The sequence below is a fragment of the Trichechus manatus genome, unplaced genomic scaffold (assembly GCF_000243295.1).
Source record: "Trichechus manatus latirostris isolate Lorelei unplaced genomic scaffold, TriManLat1.0 scaffold00210, whole genome shotgun sequence".
Lineage (NCBI taxonomy): Eukaryota > Metazoa > Chordata > Mammalia > Sirenia > Trichechidae > Trichechus > Trichechus manatus.
Window position 1 is genome coordinate 2,661,187 of NW_004444146.1, and position 18,795 is coordinate 2,679,981.

At 39.9% G+C, this 18,795-nt stretch overlaps 1 protein-coding gene across 4 annotated transcripts in view; it reads right to left on the minus strand.

Moving 5' to 3' along the window:
* Positions 1-14,395: 14,395 nt before the first annotated feature.
* IFT88 (intraflagellar transport 88) overlaps positions 14,396-18,795 on the minus strand; it is a 224,900-nt gene continuing 220,500 nt past the window's right edge. For 2 of the 4 annotated variants that reach the window (XM_004388400.2, XM_004388399.2), the window contains 2 exons: positions 15,021-15,131; positions 14,396-14,775 (listed from right to left, as the gene is read on the minus strand). In XM_004388400.2, coding sequence (XP_004388457.1) covers positions 14,654-14,775; positions 15,021-15,131 — 233 coding nt within the window. In that variant the 3' untranslated portion in view covers positions 14,396-14,653. The remainder of the gene's footprint in view (positions 14,776-15,020; positions 15,132-18,795) is intronic. The other 2 variants (XM_023742460.1, XM_023742461.1) reach the window with 2 other exon arrangements.

Here is an 18,795-nt window from a genome sequence, read left to right on the forward strand (position 1 = left end):
TAATGTCTTTTTTTTTTTTTTTTTGGTGTTGTTGACAGTTTCTTTGTTCCACTTAATTTTCTGTGCTGAGTCGTTTTTCTTTATGTATTTTCTTTCCATCTTTTTCTTTGTTGTTGTTTTTGTATTTGCTGAGTCTTTATTTTTTTTATTTTTATTTTTTTGATTTGTAGGATTGTTAGTTTCCTTTGTGGTTACCTTAATATTTACCCCTATTTTTCTGAGTTTAAACCACTCTTTCATTTCTTTATATTGTCTTGACTTCCTCTCCTTATGAAAGATCTATGACTACATTATGTAGTCCCTGTTTTCGTTTTAATGTTGTCATCTTTTACATATTGATGTCTCTGTTTTCCTATTTTCAGTGTTTTAGCTTTGATTTATTTCTGTGACTTCCCTATCTGGGTTGCTATCCGGTTGCTGTGTCCTGTGTTCTAGTCTTGGGTTGTTATCTGATTTTATTGATTTTCTAACCGGAGGATTCCCTTTAGTATTTCTTGTAATTTTGGTTTGGTTTTTACAAATTTCCTAAACATCTGTTTATCTAGAAATGCTTTAATTTCACCATCATATTTGAGAGACAGTACTGCTGGATATATAATTCTTGGCTGGCAATTTTTTTCCTTCAAGGCTTTATATATGTCATCCCATTGCCTTCTTGCCTGTATGGTTTCTGCTGAGTAGTCCAAGCTTGTCTTATTGACTCTCCTTTGTAGATGACTTTTTGTTTATCCCTAGCTGCTCTTAAAATTCTATCTATGGTTTTGGCAAGTTTAATTATAATATGTCTTGATGACTTCCTTTTGGGATCTACCTTATGTGGGGTTTGATGAGCATCTTGGATAGATATCTTCTCATCTTTCATGATATCAAGGAAGTTTTCTGCCAACAAATCTTCAACAATTCTCTATGTATTTTCTATTATTGCCCCCTGTTCTGGTACTCCAATCACTCGTAGGTTATTCCTCTTGATAGGGTCTCATATAATTTTTAGGGTTTCTTCATTTTTTTAAATCCTTTTATCCAATTCTTCCTCAAATAAGTTGGTGTCAAGTGCTTTATCTTCAATCTCACTAATTCTGACTTCCATTGCCTCAATTCTGCTCCTATGACTTTCTTTTGAGTTATCTAATTCTGAAATTTTATTGTTAATCCTTTGGATTTCTGATTGCTCTCTCTCTATGGATTCTTGCAGCCTGTTAAATTAGTCATTATGCTCTTGTCTAATCTTCTTAAGTTCCTCTATTGCTTTGTCTGTGTATTCCTTGGCTCATTCTGAGTTTTGCCTGATCTTCTTCCTGATATCTTGAAAAGTTCTGTATATTAATCTTTTGTATTTGACCTCTAGTAATTCCAAGAAATTCTCTTCTTCTGGAAAATTTATTATTTTGGGAGCTTGCTGAAGCCATCATGGTTTTCCTCTTTATGTGATTTGATATTGACTGTTGTCTCTGAGCCATGAGTAAGTTATTAAATTTATTTTGTGTTTGTTTACTGTGTCCTAGCTTCTTGTTTTGTTTTGTTTTGATATGCCCAAATAGGCTTCTCATGTAAGCTAGTTTGATTATTGGTGTCTTCAAAGCTCTAACGTCCTGTCATCAGGTGGTTAGATCTGTTACTAGGTATGTGAGCCCAGGAGTCTGTTTACTTTTCTTGTATGGATTCAGCTCAGGTATTCAGGTAGTTGGTCACCAGGTGTGTGGTGCAAGTCTCACCTACAGTCCTAGACAGGCATGCATGATTGGTGTAAGCACAGGTATCTGGCAGCAGTAAGGGGTCACATGCTGAGCAAGGCCCTGAGTGGGAGGAAAGTGGGTGGGTTTTGCAGCCAGACTATAAGCACCCAATGCTGTTGGTGTAAGGACTGGGAGGCACCACTTATTCTTGGATGCCTATCGTGGGTGGCTAGGTAGTGTAGGTGGAGCCACCAGTCATTAGGTCCCTGATGTGGGTAGGTGAGGACCCTGCTTAATGGCCAGAGCAGTGTCAAATATCAAGAACCTACAACTTCTCCATGTAGGTAATACAGTTGAAGGCTAACTTCAACTGTATTACCCTGTGTTACCTTGTTGTACTGTGCTAATGAGGGTCTTTGCTGTTGAAATGGGTACACACAGGTCTATGTAGGGGTGAAAGGCATTCAGAGTTCGTGGACCACTCATGTCTGTGCCTATGCAAAGGAGCTGTGCTAACCCTAAGTTCCTGGTTTAAGGGAGCCGGCAGATTATTTTTTCCTGTTTGTTAATTTCTTCCCTCTCCAAGGCTAGAATGGCTCAGGCCATGTGACAGGTCCCACTTCCGGCCCAGGGGATTCAGGAATTGCTGAAGCCATCCAGGCACCCAGTGCAGAGCAGGGAGGGAGCAGGTAAATGGGAGAGAGTTTTTCCCCAAAAGGGCTGTTTTTTGATTTGTGCAGTAGGTCAGAAGCATGTACTTTTCTTTTGCTGATTGAGTGCCACTTTTCACTAGTTCTGGCAGTCCAAGTAGACTCTGCCACTTGGTCTCCCCTGATGTGAAAAATGCCTCCTGAGAGCCACTGCTTGCCTCACTGTGAATGCCAGCCTATCTGGGCTGAAGGGTGCTGGTTCCCACAGGATCAGATCTGGCAACTCCTCGCTGCTTCTGAATCGTCTCTCCCTCCCCCTGCCACTAAGTCCGATACTTCAACTTTACCTTTGATGTTCAGGGCTCCTAGATTGTGATACATAATCGATTCACTTTTTTTTTGTTGTAAGAGGGACCACAGGAAGCGTCTGACTACTCTGCCATATTGGCTGCCATTGTGTTTTCCTTTCTTCCTTTTTTAATGCAGGAATTTACAGCTATAAATTTCCCTCTGAGCACTGCCTTCATCCCATAAGTTTTGGTATGTTCTTTCATTTTCAGCCATTTGTATTTTTTAAAATCCCTTGTGATTTTTCTTTGACTCATTGTTTAATACCGTGTCATTTAATTAATACATATTTTTTGAATTTGCCAGTTTTCCTTCTGGCTTCATTCCAATTGTAGTAGAAGAAAATACTTTCTATGAATTTAGTCTTTGAAAATTTATTGAGACTTGTTTTTGGACCTAACTTATAGCATATTCTGGTGAATTATCCTTGTGTACTAGAAAAGAATGTGTATTCTGTTGTTGTTGGGTGGAGTGTTCTATATATGTCTGTTAGGTCCAGTTGATTTGTGGTGTTGTTTGAGTCCTCTATTTCTTTACTGATCTTCTGTCTAGATTCTATTTATTATTGAGAGTGGGATATTGAAGTCTCCAATTACTAATGTATAACTATTTCTTTAGATTTGTCAATGTTTGTTTCTTATTTTTTAGGCTCTGTTGTGTGGTGCATATATGTTTATAATTATTATATCTTCTTGGTGAATTGACTCTTTTATCAAGATGTAATGTTCTTTTTTGTCTCTTGTAACAGTTTTTGACTTAAAGTCTTTAGTTTGATGGTAGTATAGTCACCTCATCTCTCTTTTTGTTTATTATTTACATGGACTATCTTATTCCATTCTTTCAATTTGAACTTATTTGTGTCTTTGGATCTAAAGTGAGTTTCTTGTAGATAGTATATAGTTGAATAATGCTTTTTAAAAATTTACTCGGTTAATCTCTCCTTTTTGATTGGAGAGGTTAATTCACTTACATTTAATCATTGATAAGAAAGGAGACTTACTTCTGCCACTTTGCTATTTGCTTTCTTTAAGTCTTACAATTTTTTTTCCTCTCATTTTCTCTATTACAGGTAGTCCCTGACTTACAAAGTATTTGAGTTACGATGAACCACACTTACAACTGACTTTTTTTTTTGGTACATCTTATCATTAGTAATATGTACTACATACATGTTGCAGTTTGTAATTTGCTGATGTTATTCTCATGCCAACTGCCAGGGACAAATAAAGATTGAATTTATAAAGATACTGATAATAAAGGGCAATAATAATGAAAACTAAAAGAAAAAAAAAGAGATATTTGACTTACATCAGAACTGACTTATGACAAAGTTGTTGGAACAGAACCCTGTTGTAAGTTGGGACTTCCTGTACTACTTTCTTTTGCATTTCATTTTTTGTAGTATACCATTTTGATTCTCTTCTTATGTCCTTTTGCATATTTTAAAAGATATTTTCTTAGTAGTTACAATGAAGATTACAATTAACATCCTAAATTTATAACAATATAGTTTGAATTGATACCAACTTAGCTTCAATAGCGTAAAAAATCTTTGCTCCAATGCAGTTCTCTTTATTTCTTCACATGGCTATGAATTAGTTTCCTTTCATTTCAGCCTTAAGTACTCTCTTTAGCATTTTTCTTCTAAATTTTATTTATAATGCTGTTGTTGAGAATATACATAGCAAATCATACACCAATTCAACAGTTTATACATGTACAATTTAGAGACACTGATTACATTCTTTGAGTTGTGCAACCATTCTCATCCTCCTTTTCTGAGTTGTTCCTCCTTCATTAACATAAACTCACTGCCCCCTAAGTTTCCTGTCTAATCATTTGAGTTGATGTTGTCAGTTTGATCCCATATAGATAGCTCTTAAAAGACCATAATGATCAAGAAAGGCAGATCTTTTTTACTAGTTAAGCTTAACTATTGTTCTGTTTTAAGATGACTTCAGGAGATACTTTTGGTTTAAGGTTTAAAGATTACCTCAGGGCAATAGTTTTAGGGGTTCATCCACCCTCCATGGCTCCAGAAATTCTAGAGGTCATGAGAATTTGAGATGCTGTTCTACATTTTATCCCTTTTGATCAAGATTCTCCTATGGAATCTTTGATCAAAATGTTCAGTAATGGCAGCCGGGCACCATCCAGTTCTGGTCTCATGGCAAAGGAGGTAGTTGTTCATGGAGGCAATTAGCCACACATTCTGTTTCCTCCTATTTCTGACTCTCCTTCTTCCTTTGTTGCTCCAGGTGAATTGAGACCAATTGTGCCTTGGATGGCCACTTTCAAGCTTTTAAGACCCCAGGCATTAGGCAATGAACTAGGAGGTAGAACAGAAGCACTAAATATGTTATTAGGCGAGTTAACTGTCCTATGAAATCATGACCCTAAACCTCTAAACCAAGGAACCAAATTCCATGAGGTGTTTGGTTGTGCATAAGTGCCTCAACAGCTACTCTTTTTTGTCATTGTTGTAAATATATCTGTCTTAGTCATCTAGTGCTGCTATAACAGAAACACCACAAGTGGATGGTTTTAACGAAGAGAAGTTTATTTCCTCACAGTCAAAGTAGGCTAAAAGTCCAAATTCAGGGCGTCAGCTCCAGGGGAAAGCTTTTTCTCTCTGTCGGCCTTCTTCTCTTCGGTGTTCTCCCAGACTAGGAGCTTCTCTGCACAGGGACCCCGGTCCAAGTGACGTGCTCTGCTCCTGCTACTGCTTTCTTGATGGTATGAGGTCCCTCTGTCTCACTGCTCACTTCTGTCTTTTATATCTCAAGACATTGCCTTGGGACACAATCCAGTCTTGTAGATCAGGTCTTGCCTTACTAATACAACTGCCACCCATCCTCCCTCATTAACATCATAGAAGCAGGTTTACAACATAGAGGAAAATCACCCAGTACCAGGAATCTTGGCCTAGCCAAATTGATACACACTTTTTTTGGGGGACATAATGCAATCCATGACACTAACACAACTGCCACCCATCCTCCCTCATTAACATCATAGAGGCAGGATTTACAACATATAGGAAAATCACACAAAACCGGGAATCATGGCCCAGCCAAACTGATACATTTTTGAGAGGACATAATTCAATCCATGACATTCCACCTTTGGCCCCCAAAAAATCACATCCTTGCAACATGCAAAACATATTCACTCCATCATATCACAGCCAAAGTCTTAACTCTAAATCCAAAATCCAAAAATTCCTCTTCATCTGTGAAATCTAGAATACAAATTAATCTGCTTCCAAAGGTACAACGGCAGAACAGGCACAAGCTAGACATTTCCATTACAAATGGGAGAAACTAGAGGAAAAGAAGTGATAAAAGGCACCAAGCAAGTCAGAACACATTACATTAGCCCTCAAGGCTTTGAAAATAATCCTCTGTTCTCTGAGACAGTTTACACAATGGCCCTGCCCTCCCGACTCTTGGTATTGACCACAGTCTCTGGATTTTGAGTGGAGACCCCTCGCCCCTGAGATTCAGCTCCACCTTCCAGGCCCACTGGGACAGCAACTCTGCCCCCTTGGCTTTAGGCGCACCATTCTCCCAGTCTATCTGATGGCGACTCCACCCTTAGAAGCACCAGAGGCCACTACTCCACCCTTTGAAACCCCTGACGTCATGGCCATACCTTCTAAGACTGAAGCAGCTCGGCTTCTTGTGTCGCTTGTCTCTTCAGCTTCTGCTTCTGTTTCCTGTGGCCTCTTGGCTCTCGGCCTCATGCCCGCATCTGCCCTGCTGGGGCAAGTGTTCCAAAGCTCTGTAGCTCCACCAGTAAGTGCCTGGAGGCACCCCACTCTGCCAGGAAGCCTTCCACCAACAAGCACTCAGCTCTCTCGCTCCTTGGGTCGGCTCCAGTACCGTCTCGCACTGGTCTCCTGGTTCTGCTGCTGTTGGTTCTCTGCTGCTGCAGCTCATCTATCCACAAATTCCCTGACGTGTTTGATTGTGCATAAGTGCCTCAACAGCTACTCTTATTTTTTTTTCATTGTTGTAAATATATCTATCACACAACTTTTGCCAATTCAACTGTCTGCCTTTTTGCTATGTTGGCTGTGGGTGTAGCCTTCACTTAATATGCGTGCTTCCTAGCACACAGCAGCCTCAGGACTATAAGGGGAGACAGACACAAATTGATTCCTAGGGAGGTCTGTCCTGTTGGTTTCACAGGACTGAGCTATGGGGTGCATAGGGAGACAGGTAGAGTGCTATGGGAGTAGACTCCACTGCAGGGATTTCTGTAGCAGTTTGCAACAGCCTGTGAACCAATAATTCCCAGGTGGGGGAGGGGTGTCACACTCTTGTCAGATCTGTATGGAAGTTGACCTTGTTGTTATCAGAGTCCTCCTAGTAGATTGTTGGCTGTGAGTGTAGCCTTCACTCAAGACTTCTGCTTCCTAACTCACAGCAGCTTCTGTCAGCCGTCCTCAGTGCCACTTGGAATGGGGGCAGACTAACCCTAGTTAACCCTCAGGGAGGTTTTTTCTGTTGGTTTGAGAGGCCAGAGCTATGGAGTGTGCAGGGAGGCAGTTAGAGTGCTGACTATGGGAGCAGACTCCACTGCAGGGCTCTTCTGTAGCAATTCACAGCAGGCTTGCAGGTGACAGCATCCAGGTGGGGGAGGCTGTCATGCCTTGTTGCTATCAGAGCCCTCCCTGTAGTACGTTGGCTGTGGGTGTAGCCTCCACTGAAGATGCCTGCTTCTTAACACACAGCAGCGTCAGCAGTCCTCAGCACTGACTGAAAGGGGGAGCAGAGAGACCTGAATTGACTCCCCAGGAGGTCAGTTCTACTGGTTCCAGAAGCCTGGGCTATGGAGTGCTCAGGGAGGCCAGTAGAGTGTTTACTACGGGAGCAGACTCTGCTGGACAGGCCTTCTGTAGCAATTTGCAATAGGCTTGCAACCAACAGTGTCTGGATGGAGGAGGTGCTGGCACATTCCAAACGGACCCCTGGGGAGGTCTGTCTTGTTGATTTTGGGGCAGAAACTTGGGGTCCTTCTCTTTGTTCATGCAGGCACTGTGGTGGTTAGGGAAGAAGGCTTTTTTTTTTTTTTTTTCTGGGGCTGCTACCCCAGTTCACAGCAGGTAGAGGCCCATGTGGTTGGGGAGGAGGGGTAGGGACGGTGGGAGAAGTAATTTTCCTACTGTGACTTGTTGATTTGTTGATTCTTGCTTGTCTTCAGTTCCCCCACTGCTTTCCTCTGCTCCCTGATTCAGAGTCCTACAAAGCCAAGCACCATTTTCATGTTGTATATGTGGGGAAGGGTCAGCTCAATGGTTTGTTTATGCCAACATCTTCCCAGAATCCCTTTATCATTTCTTGTAGGGCACGCTGACTAGCAACAAACTACCACAGCTTATGTTTATCTAAGAATTTCTTAATTTCTCTTTCATTTTTGAAGGATAGCTTTGCTGGATATAGAAATTTTGGTTTAAAGTTTTTTCTGTCAGCACTTTAAAAATGTCATCCCACTCATGTCTGGCCTCCATAGTCTCTGATGAGAAATCAGCTGTTAGTTTTATTGAGGGTTCCCTGAATGTAATGAGTTGCTTCTCTCTTGCTGCTTTCAAGATTCTCTCTTTGTACTTCACTTCCAACAATTTGGTTATAGTGTGTCTTGGTGTGGATCTCTTTGCGTTTGTCCTTCTTGGACTTTGTTGGGCTTATTTGATACGTAGATTCACGTCTTTTTTAAAATTTGGGGAGCTTTTGGCCATTATTTCCTCAAATATTCTTTCTGCTCCTTTTTATTCTCTCCCAATGGAATTCCTATTATGCATGTCGATATACTTGATGGTGTGCCAGAAGTCTCTTAGGCTATGTTCATTTTTATTCATTCTTTTTTTTTCCTTCTCCTCAGACTAGACAATTTCAATTGACCTATTTTCAAATTGGTTAATTATTTCTTCTGCATGCTCATATCTGCTACTGAAATCTTCTAGTGAGTTTTTCATTTGAATTGTTGTACTTGTTAGCTCCAGAATTTCCAACTGGTTCCCGTTTATAATTTGTCTTGATAATTTCTATGTGTTCATACATCATTGTTCTGTTTCCTTTATCTCACTGAGCATATTTAAGACAGTTGATTATCTTTGTCTAGTAAGTGCAATGTCTGTGCTTCCTCAGGGACAGTTTCCTTTCTTATGTGAATAAGCCATACTTCCTTGTTTCTCTTCATGCTTCATAATTTTTTGTTGAAAAGTGGACATGTTAATATATAATGTGGTTAACTCTGGAAATTAGATTCTCTCCTTCCTCAGGGTTTGTTTTTGTTGCTTTCTGTAGGCTGTAGATGTTTGTTCGTTTAGTGACATTTATAAACGAATTTTGTAAAGTCTGTATTCTTCACCATGTGTTGTCTCTGAATCCTCTGTTCCTTTAGGGTGTGTTCACCTAGTGTTTTACAGAGATTTCCTTTTTCAAAAAAAAAAAAAAAAAAAAAAAAAGGTGGGGGGGAAGGAGGAGAAAGAGAAAAGAAAGAGGAAAAAACCTCTATAGTCTTTGCAGATTGGCTCTGTGCTGGGAAACTCCTTCAACACATAGCCAGGCCATTTGCAACTCTCCCTTAGCCTTCACTTCTTGCTTGAACTCAGCCTAGACATTAGAGGTGAAAGCTTAGGGTCTTCTCAGGTCTTTCCTGAGCAATGTGTCCTGCCCTGGGCATGCACGTGGCTTTCTAAATTCTCAAGTATACACAACTCTTTTGAATGCCCTAACTTCCCAAAGAAACACTCTCCCCAGCTTTCCCTCCCAGACTTTCAACACTGTTGTATGTCTCAACTGTAATCGTTTGTCCCAGGCTGCTGTGGGTTGTTTGCCTTACAATGTTTTCTAGGAATGCCCACCACTATTCCACCCCGAGTATCAAGTTAGCTGAAACAAAGACAAGTGGCTGTACCCGTTCTTCAGGTAGCCTCAAGACAGGTTAGAACAGCCAAACACAATTCTTTGCATATAAGGTCTGGCCTGCTCCCTCCAGAACCAGTGACCAGTGTCCTACAGTAGAAATGCAGGCTTCCATCTTTAAGAACACTGCCAAACTGGGGCATGGTGGAATGAGCAAGGGTAAATAAAACCGCCACAAAGCTTTACTATTTTAAAATTCTCTTTCTTGATTCTGAATTTGCTTGGTTGTTGTAAACTTTTGACTACTTTCCAAAATTATAACAAAGTTGATTCTGACAGTTTTTACCTGATTTTTTTTTTTTTAATGTTTCTGTGAAGAAACCTTGGAACTGCCTACTCCACCATTTTCACTGCTATTCAATCTTAGCTATCTTAAAGTCCTTATCTATTAGATTATCTGGATTATTTAGGACTCTGCCTCTGTTGTTTGGTCATATTTTCTTGCCTCTTTGCATGTCTAGTAATTTTTTTTGAGGTCATTTTTTTCAAGTCTTGCAGATTTTTTCTTGTGTTGTGTTACAGAATTTTCCTTTTTTTATGGTTCCAAAACTAGCACCTGATCCATGGCTTCATTTTGTTTATTGTACTAACTTCCACAGTTGAACTTCAGTGTCCCTACATATTCCCAACTCCCACTAACTGACCTGCTTTTGTTTGTAGGTTTGTTTTTAGAGTGACTTGGAGCCCTGGTGGTGCAGTAGTTAAGAACTCAGCTGTTAACCAAAAGGTCAGCAGTTCAAATCCACCAGATGCTCCTTGGAAACCCTACAGGGCAGTTCTACTCTGCCCTATAGAGTTGCTATGAGTTGGAATCAACTTGACTGCAACAGGTTTGGTTTTTTTGTACCCCTACAAATGATTGATGGCATCTATGACATTTGATTCCTCCTTATTTCACTTTTACAAAGAATCTTATTTTCCAATGTTGGGGGCTTCTGTTGGGTTGTGTTCCTTTCTGGAGCTTGGGGCATTCTCTGCACATCTAGGCTCTCCATCTAGGTTTTATTTCTTTTCTTTTCTATTTTATATATTTTGTAGTTGTTAGTAATCTTTTCTTTTTGTATGCTAGGCCTTGTGTATATAAGAACCATAGAGGCTCCAGTTGATACTATTACCATCAGAGGCTATTTACTTCAATCTAATCAAGTGTTTAGCTCAGTTGGGGCTGGGCTGCAGTGTTTATAAGAATCAGTTCACCTCTGGTTTGTGTTTGTCCTTCCAGGCTTTTGAAGCATCTGTCTCCTTAGCCCTGAAAGACTACATGAGATTCAAATATACCATTTGGAGGTTTTGCATTTAGATCATTAACCTCATGCTCCACAGAGCTTCATAAAATAGCAAATGTATTGAGGGTAGACCAATTGTATATTTATGGCAAGACGTTCCCTCTAGCAGGGCTGTGTCTTCAACGGACCATAAGATTGTAGAAATCTCTCTACACTTTTAAAAGACTCCAGCTCAGTTTTCCAGTCTTCAGCATCACCCTAGAACTCAGCAAATGCCCTGTGGTAGAAAACAAATTATAAGTTTGGGGTTCTTCTAAGTTTACAATTAGTTATGCCAACTCTGCATGGAAAAAGTTCTACTAGTTTCTCTTTCCACTAGAAGAATCATTTTCCCTTGGCTAAGCCTGATTCTCAACCCATATGCAGAATTGACAAATGTCCCCAGGGATGAAAACATTTGGGATTATCTGTTCATCCAGAAATCACTCTTCCCTATCTGGAATTTTTGTTTATTTAGTCTTGTTACTTCCACAGCTCTCCAGTGACTTTAACCATATGATTTCTGCAGTGATTAATTTGTTATCTTTCTCCTCTTCCCCCAGTTGTTGCAATAGGTGCAATGCCCTACCAGATCTACAGCATCCTTTTTGGAACTGAAAGTCCCACTCCTTCAATACTGAAACCTTCTACATCACCTGCTGCTCTTCTCAGTCACTTTTATTGGATCCACTTATTTCTCCTGATCTCCAAATATTGCACTCTAGGGCTCATTTCTTAGACTGCCTCCCTTCTGTATCTTTACTCTCTCTAAGCGATCTCATTCAGTTCCATGCTATTAAATACTATCCATATACTGATGGATCCCAAGTTTATACCTCCAGCCCTAATCTCTTTTATGATCTCCAGATTGGCATATCTGTGTTCTTTGCATCTCCAATTGGATGCTTAAGAGGCATCTCAGTGTTAACATGGCTCAATCATGATGAGTCCCTGGGTGGTGCAAATGGTTAATGCACTCAGCTAAGCAGAAGATTAGTGGTTCAAGTCCATCCAGAAGTGCCTTGGAAGAAAGGCCTGGTGATCCACCTCTGAAAAATCAGTCATTAACAACCCTATGGAGCACAGCTCTACTCTGACAGACATGGGGTCATCGTGAGTTGGAATCAATTCAACAGCAACTTGTTTTTTAATTCATGACTATTGATTCCCCCTAAATCCACTCCTATCTTGGTAAAAGCCAACACTAGCTACTCAGTTGCTCAGCCATAAACTTTGGCATCATCTTTTCCTCATAGTCCATATTCAATCCATTAGTCAGTCTTCTGAGCTCTACTTCCAAAATGTATGCTGAATCTAACCAATTTTCACTGTTCCTATTGCTAAAAACCTCGTTTGAGTTGCATTTTTCTATCATCTAGCTACTGCTAGTAGTTTCAACCTTCCTTTCTCTTCCGTCTACTCCAAATTCATCTTCATGGTAACCAGTGTGGTTGCTGGTTTCTAAAGGTTACGTCATGTCACTCACCTCCCTTGCACAAGACCTTCTAAAGGCTTCTCTATTGTAACTAGAGTAAGACCCAAACTCTGTGAAAGTCTATAAGGCTCTGTGTAATCTAATTACCCTGCCTACCTCTTGGATCTCCTTTCCCATGTATATAGTATACCACTGTGATGGTTAATGTGTCAACTTGGCTAGGCTGATTCTCAGTGGTTTGGCAGACACTATGTAATCATCTTCCATTTTGTGATCTGATGTAGTAGCCAAGCAGTTCAAAGGGGAGTTTCCTTGGGAGTGTGGCCTGCCTCCAGTATATAAATAGATGTTCTGGCAAAGCTTGCTTTCTTTCTTGACCCTGCACTCTTTTCGTTGCCTGACCTCTGGTTCTTGGGACATAAGCCCACAGAAGTCTCTGGCTTGCTGCCTGACCTGCAGATTTTGGATTCATCAGCCCCTGCAATCACATGAGCCAGCACAAGTCTTCAGCCTGTCACCTGACCAATGGATTTGGGAATTGCCAGTCCCTACAATTAAATGAGCCATTTCCTTGAAGTCAATCTCTCCATATATATCTACATACATTTCACTGGTTTTGCTCCTCTAGAGATCCCAGACTAAGACAACCACCCACACTGCTGGGCTCCAAACCCTCTAACTCACTATCATTCTAACTCAATAACCCTCTAACATGTCTAGATCATTCCTATTTCAGTACGCTTGCACTTGTTGTTCCTTCAGCTTAGAACACTGCTGTCTCATCATTCTGGTGTTAACACAAATGCAACCTCCCAGAGGTCTTCCCTGACTGTCCTACTGAGCCCCTCTTTCACCACCACATCTCCCTATCACATTATTCCATTTTAGTTTTTAAACTGCATTTAACAATGTCTGAAGTCCTTTTTAAAAAAATGTATTTATTGTCTTCCCCACAAGAATGCAAGCTCCTTGAGGGCAGGGTCTTGTTTACTATTGTATCCCCAGATCTTGAATTGTCCTCTGCACATAGTAGGTGTTTGGTGTATTTGCTGACTGCCTTCTGCATTAGACCATAACCTTTCTTGGACAGGGAATGTTATCTAATTTTGCTTTTCCTTCTCCTGAAGCTAACACTAGTGTTAGTATTGTACAGACAGTGTTAAATAAGACCGAGGGCTCCATCCTCCCTACCGTAGTGCTAAACATGAGCCACTTCTGTCTCATCAGTGAAATTCTTCTGAATAGTCTTGGCCAGCCAGACCAGGGGTTTGAACCAGTTCGTTTTGGTTTGACCCCCTGCTGAGAATTTGCATTTCCACCTCGATATACTGAATCAGAATCTACATTTTAACAAGATCCCCAGGGGATTCTGATTCAGTATATCTGGGGGGTGGAAACACAAATTCTCAGCAGGGGGTCGAACTGACATGAACTAGTTCAAAGCCCTGGGCCAAACACATTGCTAAAGAAAAACACAGGCAGTCCTGCCCTCCACCCCATACCCCAAGTCACAAATGGGAGAAGCATTCTTACAGCTGTCACTAGGCTGAAGGTAGAAAGAAATTGCAGCAACAGGGTTATGGTTTGGTAATTTCCCTCACTATACTTTCTACTTCTTTCAGAACATAACTGTTTTAATAGTCCCCACAAGGCAAAACTTCCAAAGACTTATAGTTTCCAAACTCCAAGCAATTAAGCTTGAATAAAGATTCATTGTGGATATGTCCTAGTGCTGTATTTTCCAAGCTCCAAGCTATGAAATCAATGTAGTGATTTCAATACCAGCATTTTACTTTAACGAAATCATAGAAAATATCAGCACGTGTTGCAGTACTTATATATGCAGTAAATATTTCATGAATATACCAAAGACTTATAGTTTCCAAACTCCAAGCAATTAAGCTTGAATAAAGATTCATTGTGGATATGTCCTAGTGCTGTATTTTCCAAGCTCCAAGCTATGAAATCAATGTAGTGATTTCAATACCAGCATTTTACTTTAACGAAATCATAGAAAATATCAGCACGTGTTGAAGTACTGATATATGCAGTAAATATTTCATGAATACATAGTCACTTATTATGTACTGGGTTGTGCTATAAAATTAATTTCTTACTATGGGTCGATGTTTTTAAAAAGGTAAGGGAGTCATTGGCCTAAGGCATTAGTTTCACATTTTTATTCCTTAAAAGAACAAAAAACTTAAATGCATACTCATAGAACAGAATACATGTATTTTAAGTTTTGACAGTGTTCAACATTAAAGTTTGGATATTTAATCAAAAGTTTAACCTGAGTATTATCTTGCAAGGTGATCTTTCCCTTTTAATCACATATAAAAAGTATATATTATTCCGGAAGCAAATCGTCTCCTAACTCCTCATCAGCAAAATCATCCTCGTCAATCCTTTTTTTGGCTGCAGTTTTTGGTCTTTCTATTTGAGGGCCAAGTGGATCCACATAAGAGGCATCTAGGTTTCAAAACAGATTGTTACATTAGAGCAATACACAAAAGCAAAACAAATGTGTACCAATTAGTCTTATAATCAAAACCAAACAACTCAGAGTGAACAGAAATGCTCTCCCAAGTCATTTTAAATTCTGTCTGTATATATCGAGCTCTTAATAATGCCCAGTTACGTGATTTTGTCATCTCACCAGTCTTCTTCAGCCCTGCTATGCCTTTAGGAACTGGGTGGGGAGCACCAGCACTTGCCTATTTCTTTGTTACTGCTACTTTCATAAGGTTCATTTGTCCCAGGTAAAGCTCTGAGTCTGGCACTTAGTCGTTCACCTTTACTACTGGCACTACAGTTCTGGCCACTATCTGAAAACACAAAAATAAAAAATGCATTTGTTTAATACGTTGAGAAAACATGACACTACATTACCCATCTTAAAGCATACTATCTGCCAAGAAATAGGCAAACTGTTTCATTTGGAAGCTGACTTCCTATGGATGTAATTTTTGTTTTATGAAATTTAAAAGAAATCCCTCACTGGGAATCTATAGTGTAGATAAAACATCACTTAAGAGTAGTCTTTATATGTACTCTTTCAAATGTGTGTTTAGTTATAGGTTTCCATTTTATAGATTCACTAGTGGGAAGATAAGAGACTATACCCTATTATAACATAGCGAAGAACAAATATGAACTGAACAACAAACAAATAAGAAGTCCTGGAACAGTAAGAGCTGTATCATCAACCTCATATCACGGCTGGTGAGAGGCCCTAAAACCACCTCACATGAAACACAGGGGAGAGGCTGGGTAAGCTTAACTCAGGGGAGAAATGAGATCGCACCATCACTTTCTTCAAACATTTGAAGAATGCTCATACAGAAGACAATTAGTCTTGCTCTGCATAGTATGAATGATTTTGGTTCAATATAAGGAAAATCTTTAAAAAAGAATAATGGTTGTTCAAATATGGCATGGGGTGGCATGGGGAAGAGTGCAATCTGTATCACTGAAGATTTTCATAGGGCTGACACTGACATTGCTAGGAAACATTAGTAGTACTTTTTAACCCTAAATGTCTATGGTATCTTCTAAAAAAAAATTACTTCTCTAGTTCCATAGTTTTATTTCTTCCTCTTGAAATTCATGTGATGGTATTTTTTTTGCTATTACAGAAAATGCCGGGAATGACAAATTGAAGAGGAATGATGTTGCATTCATTATCAAAAAGAACATTCCAAGATCTATCCTGAAGTACAACACTGTCAGTGATAGGATAATATCCATACACCTACAAGAAAGACAAGTTAATACACTATTCAAATTTATGCATCAACCACTAGGCCAAAGATGAAGAAATTGAAGGTTTTCACCAACTTCTGCAGTCTGAAATTGATCAAACATGCAATCAAGATGCATTGATAATTACCGGCAATTGGAATGTGAAAGTGGGAAACAAAGAAGGATTGGTCGTTGGAAAATATGGCCTTGGTGACAGTAATAATGCTGGAGACCGCACGGTCTTCCATGAATTTTGCAAGACCAATGACCTCTTCATTGCAAATATCTTGTTCAACAAAATAAACAGTGACTATACATGTGGACCTTGCAAGATGGACTACACAGGAAACAAATCGACTACATCTGTGGAAAGAGACAAAGGAAAAGCTTAAATATCATCAGTCAGAACAAGGCCAGGGGCCGACTGTGGAACAGACCATCAATTGCTCATATGTAAGTTCAAGTTGAAGAAAATTAGAACAAGTTCACGAGAGCTAAAGCACGACCTTGAGTATATCCCACCTGAAGTTAGAGACCATCTCAACAATAGATTTGACGCACTGAATACTAATAACTGAAGATCAGACGAGTTGTGGAATGACATCAAGGACATCATACATGAAGAAAGCAAGAGGTCACTAAAAAGACAGGAAACAAAAAACCAAAATGGATGTCAGAAGAGACTCTAAAAGTTGCTCTCAAATGTAGAGTAGCTAAAGTGAAGGGAAGAAATGATAAAGTAAAAGAGCTGAACAGAAGGTATCAACGGGCAGCTTGAAAAGGCAAAGTAAAGTATTATAATGACATGTGCAAAGACCTGGAGATAGAAAACCAAAAGGGAAGAACATGCTCAGCATTTCTCAAGCTGAAAGGGAAGAAAAAATTCAAGCCCCGAGTTACCATACTGAAGTATTCTATAGGAAAATATTAAATGACATAGGAAGCATAAAAAGAAGATGGAAGGAATACACAGAGTCACTATACCAAAAAGAATTGATCGATGTTCAACCATTTCAGGAGGTACTGAAGGAAGAGGTTCAAGCTGCACTAAAGGAACTGGTGAAAAACAAGGCTCCAGGAATTGATGGAATACCAATTGAGATTTTTCAACAAATGGACGCAGCGCTGGAGGAGTTCACTTGTCCATGCCAAGAGTTTTGGAAGACAGCTACCTGGCCAACAGACTGAAAGACATCCATATCTGTATCCATTCCAAAGAAAGGTGATCCAAAAGAATGCAGAAATTATCGAACAATATCATTAATATCACATGCAAGTAAAATTTTGTGAAGATCATTCAAAAGCAGTTGCAGCAGTACATCAACAGGGAACTGCCAGAAATTCAAGCCAGATTCACAAGAGGACCTGGAACCAGCAATATCATTGCTGACATCAGGTTGATCCTGGCTGAAAGCGGAGAATACCAGGAAGATGTTTACCTGTGTTTTACTGACTATGCAAAGGCCTTCAACTGTGTGGAACAACATATTATGGATAACACTGCAAAGAATAAGAATTCCAGAACACTTAATTGTGCTCATGAGGAACCTGTAGGTAGACCAAGAGGCAGTTGTTGAAACAGAACAAGGGGATACTGTGTGGTTTAAAATCAAGAAACTTGTGCATCAGGGTTGTATCGTTTCACCATACTTATTCAGTCAGTATGCTGAGCAAGTAATCCAAGAAGCTGGACTATATGAAGAAGAACGTGGCATCAGGATTGGAGGAAGACTCATTAACAACCTACAATATGCAGATGACACAACCTTGCTTGCTGTAAGCAAAGAGGACTTGAAACACTGATGAAGATCAAAGACTACAGCCTTCAGTATGGATTACACCTCAAATATAAAGAAAACAAAAATCCTTACAATTGGACCAATAAACAACATCATGATAAACAGAGAAAAGACTGAAGTTGTCAAGGATTTCATTTTACTTGGATCCCCAATCAATGCCCATGCAAGCAGCAGTCAAGAAATCAAAAGATGCATTGCAATGGGCAAATGTGCTGCAAAAGTCCTCTTTAAAGTATCAAACAGCAAAGATGTCACTTTCAGGACAAAGGTGTGCCTGACCCAAGCCATGGTGTTTTCCAATTGCCTCATATGCATGTGAAAGCTGGAAGACTGAAGAATTAACACCTTTGAATTAAGGTGCTGGCAAAGAATATTGAATGTACCGTGGACTGTCAGAAGAATAAACAAATCTGTCTAGGAGGAAGTACAGCCAGAATGCTCATTAGAAGCAAGGATGGCGAGATTTTGTCTCACATACTTTGGACATATTATCAGGAGGGAACAGTCCCTGGAGGACACCATGCTAAGGTAGAGTAGAGGGTTAGTGAAAAAGAGAAAGATCCTCAATGAGATGGACTGACACAGTGACTGCAACAGGCCCAAGCATAACAATGACTGCAATGATGGTGCAGGACTGGGCGGTGTTTTGTTCTGTTGTACGTAGGGTCACTATGAGTTGGAACTGACTTGATGGCACCTAACAACAACGTGGAAACTTCATCTTTATTATTTCTTTTAAATTGTTGTACTTTAAATGAAGTTTACATTTCAAGTTAGTCTCCCATACAAAATTTTTATACATACATTGTTATGTGACCCTAACTGCTCACCCCATTCTGCGACAGCACACTCCTCCTTTCCACCCCTGATGCCCCATAACCATTCAACCAGCTCATAATCCTCTCTGCCTTCCCATCTCACCTCTGGACAGAAGCTGCCCCTTTGGTCT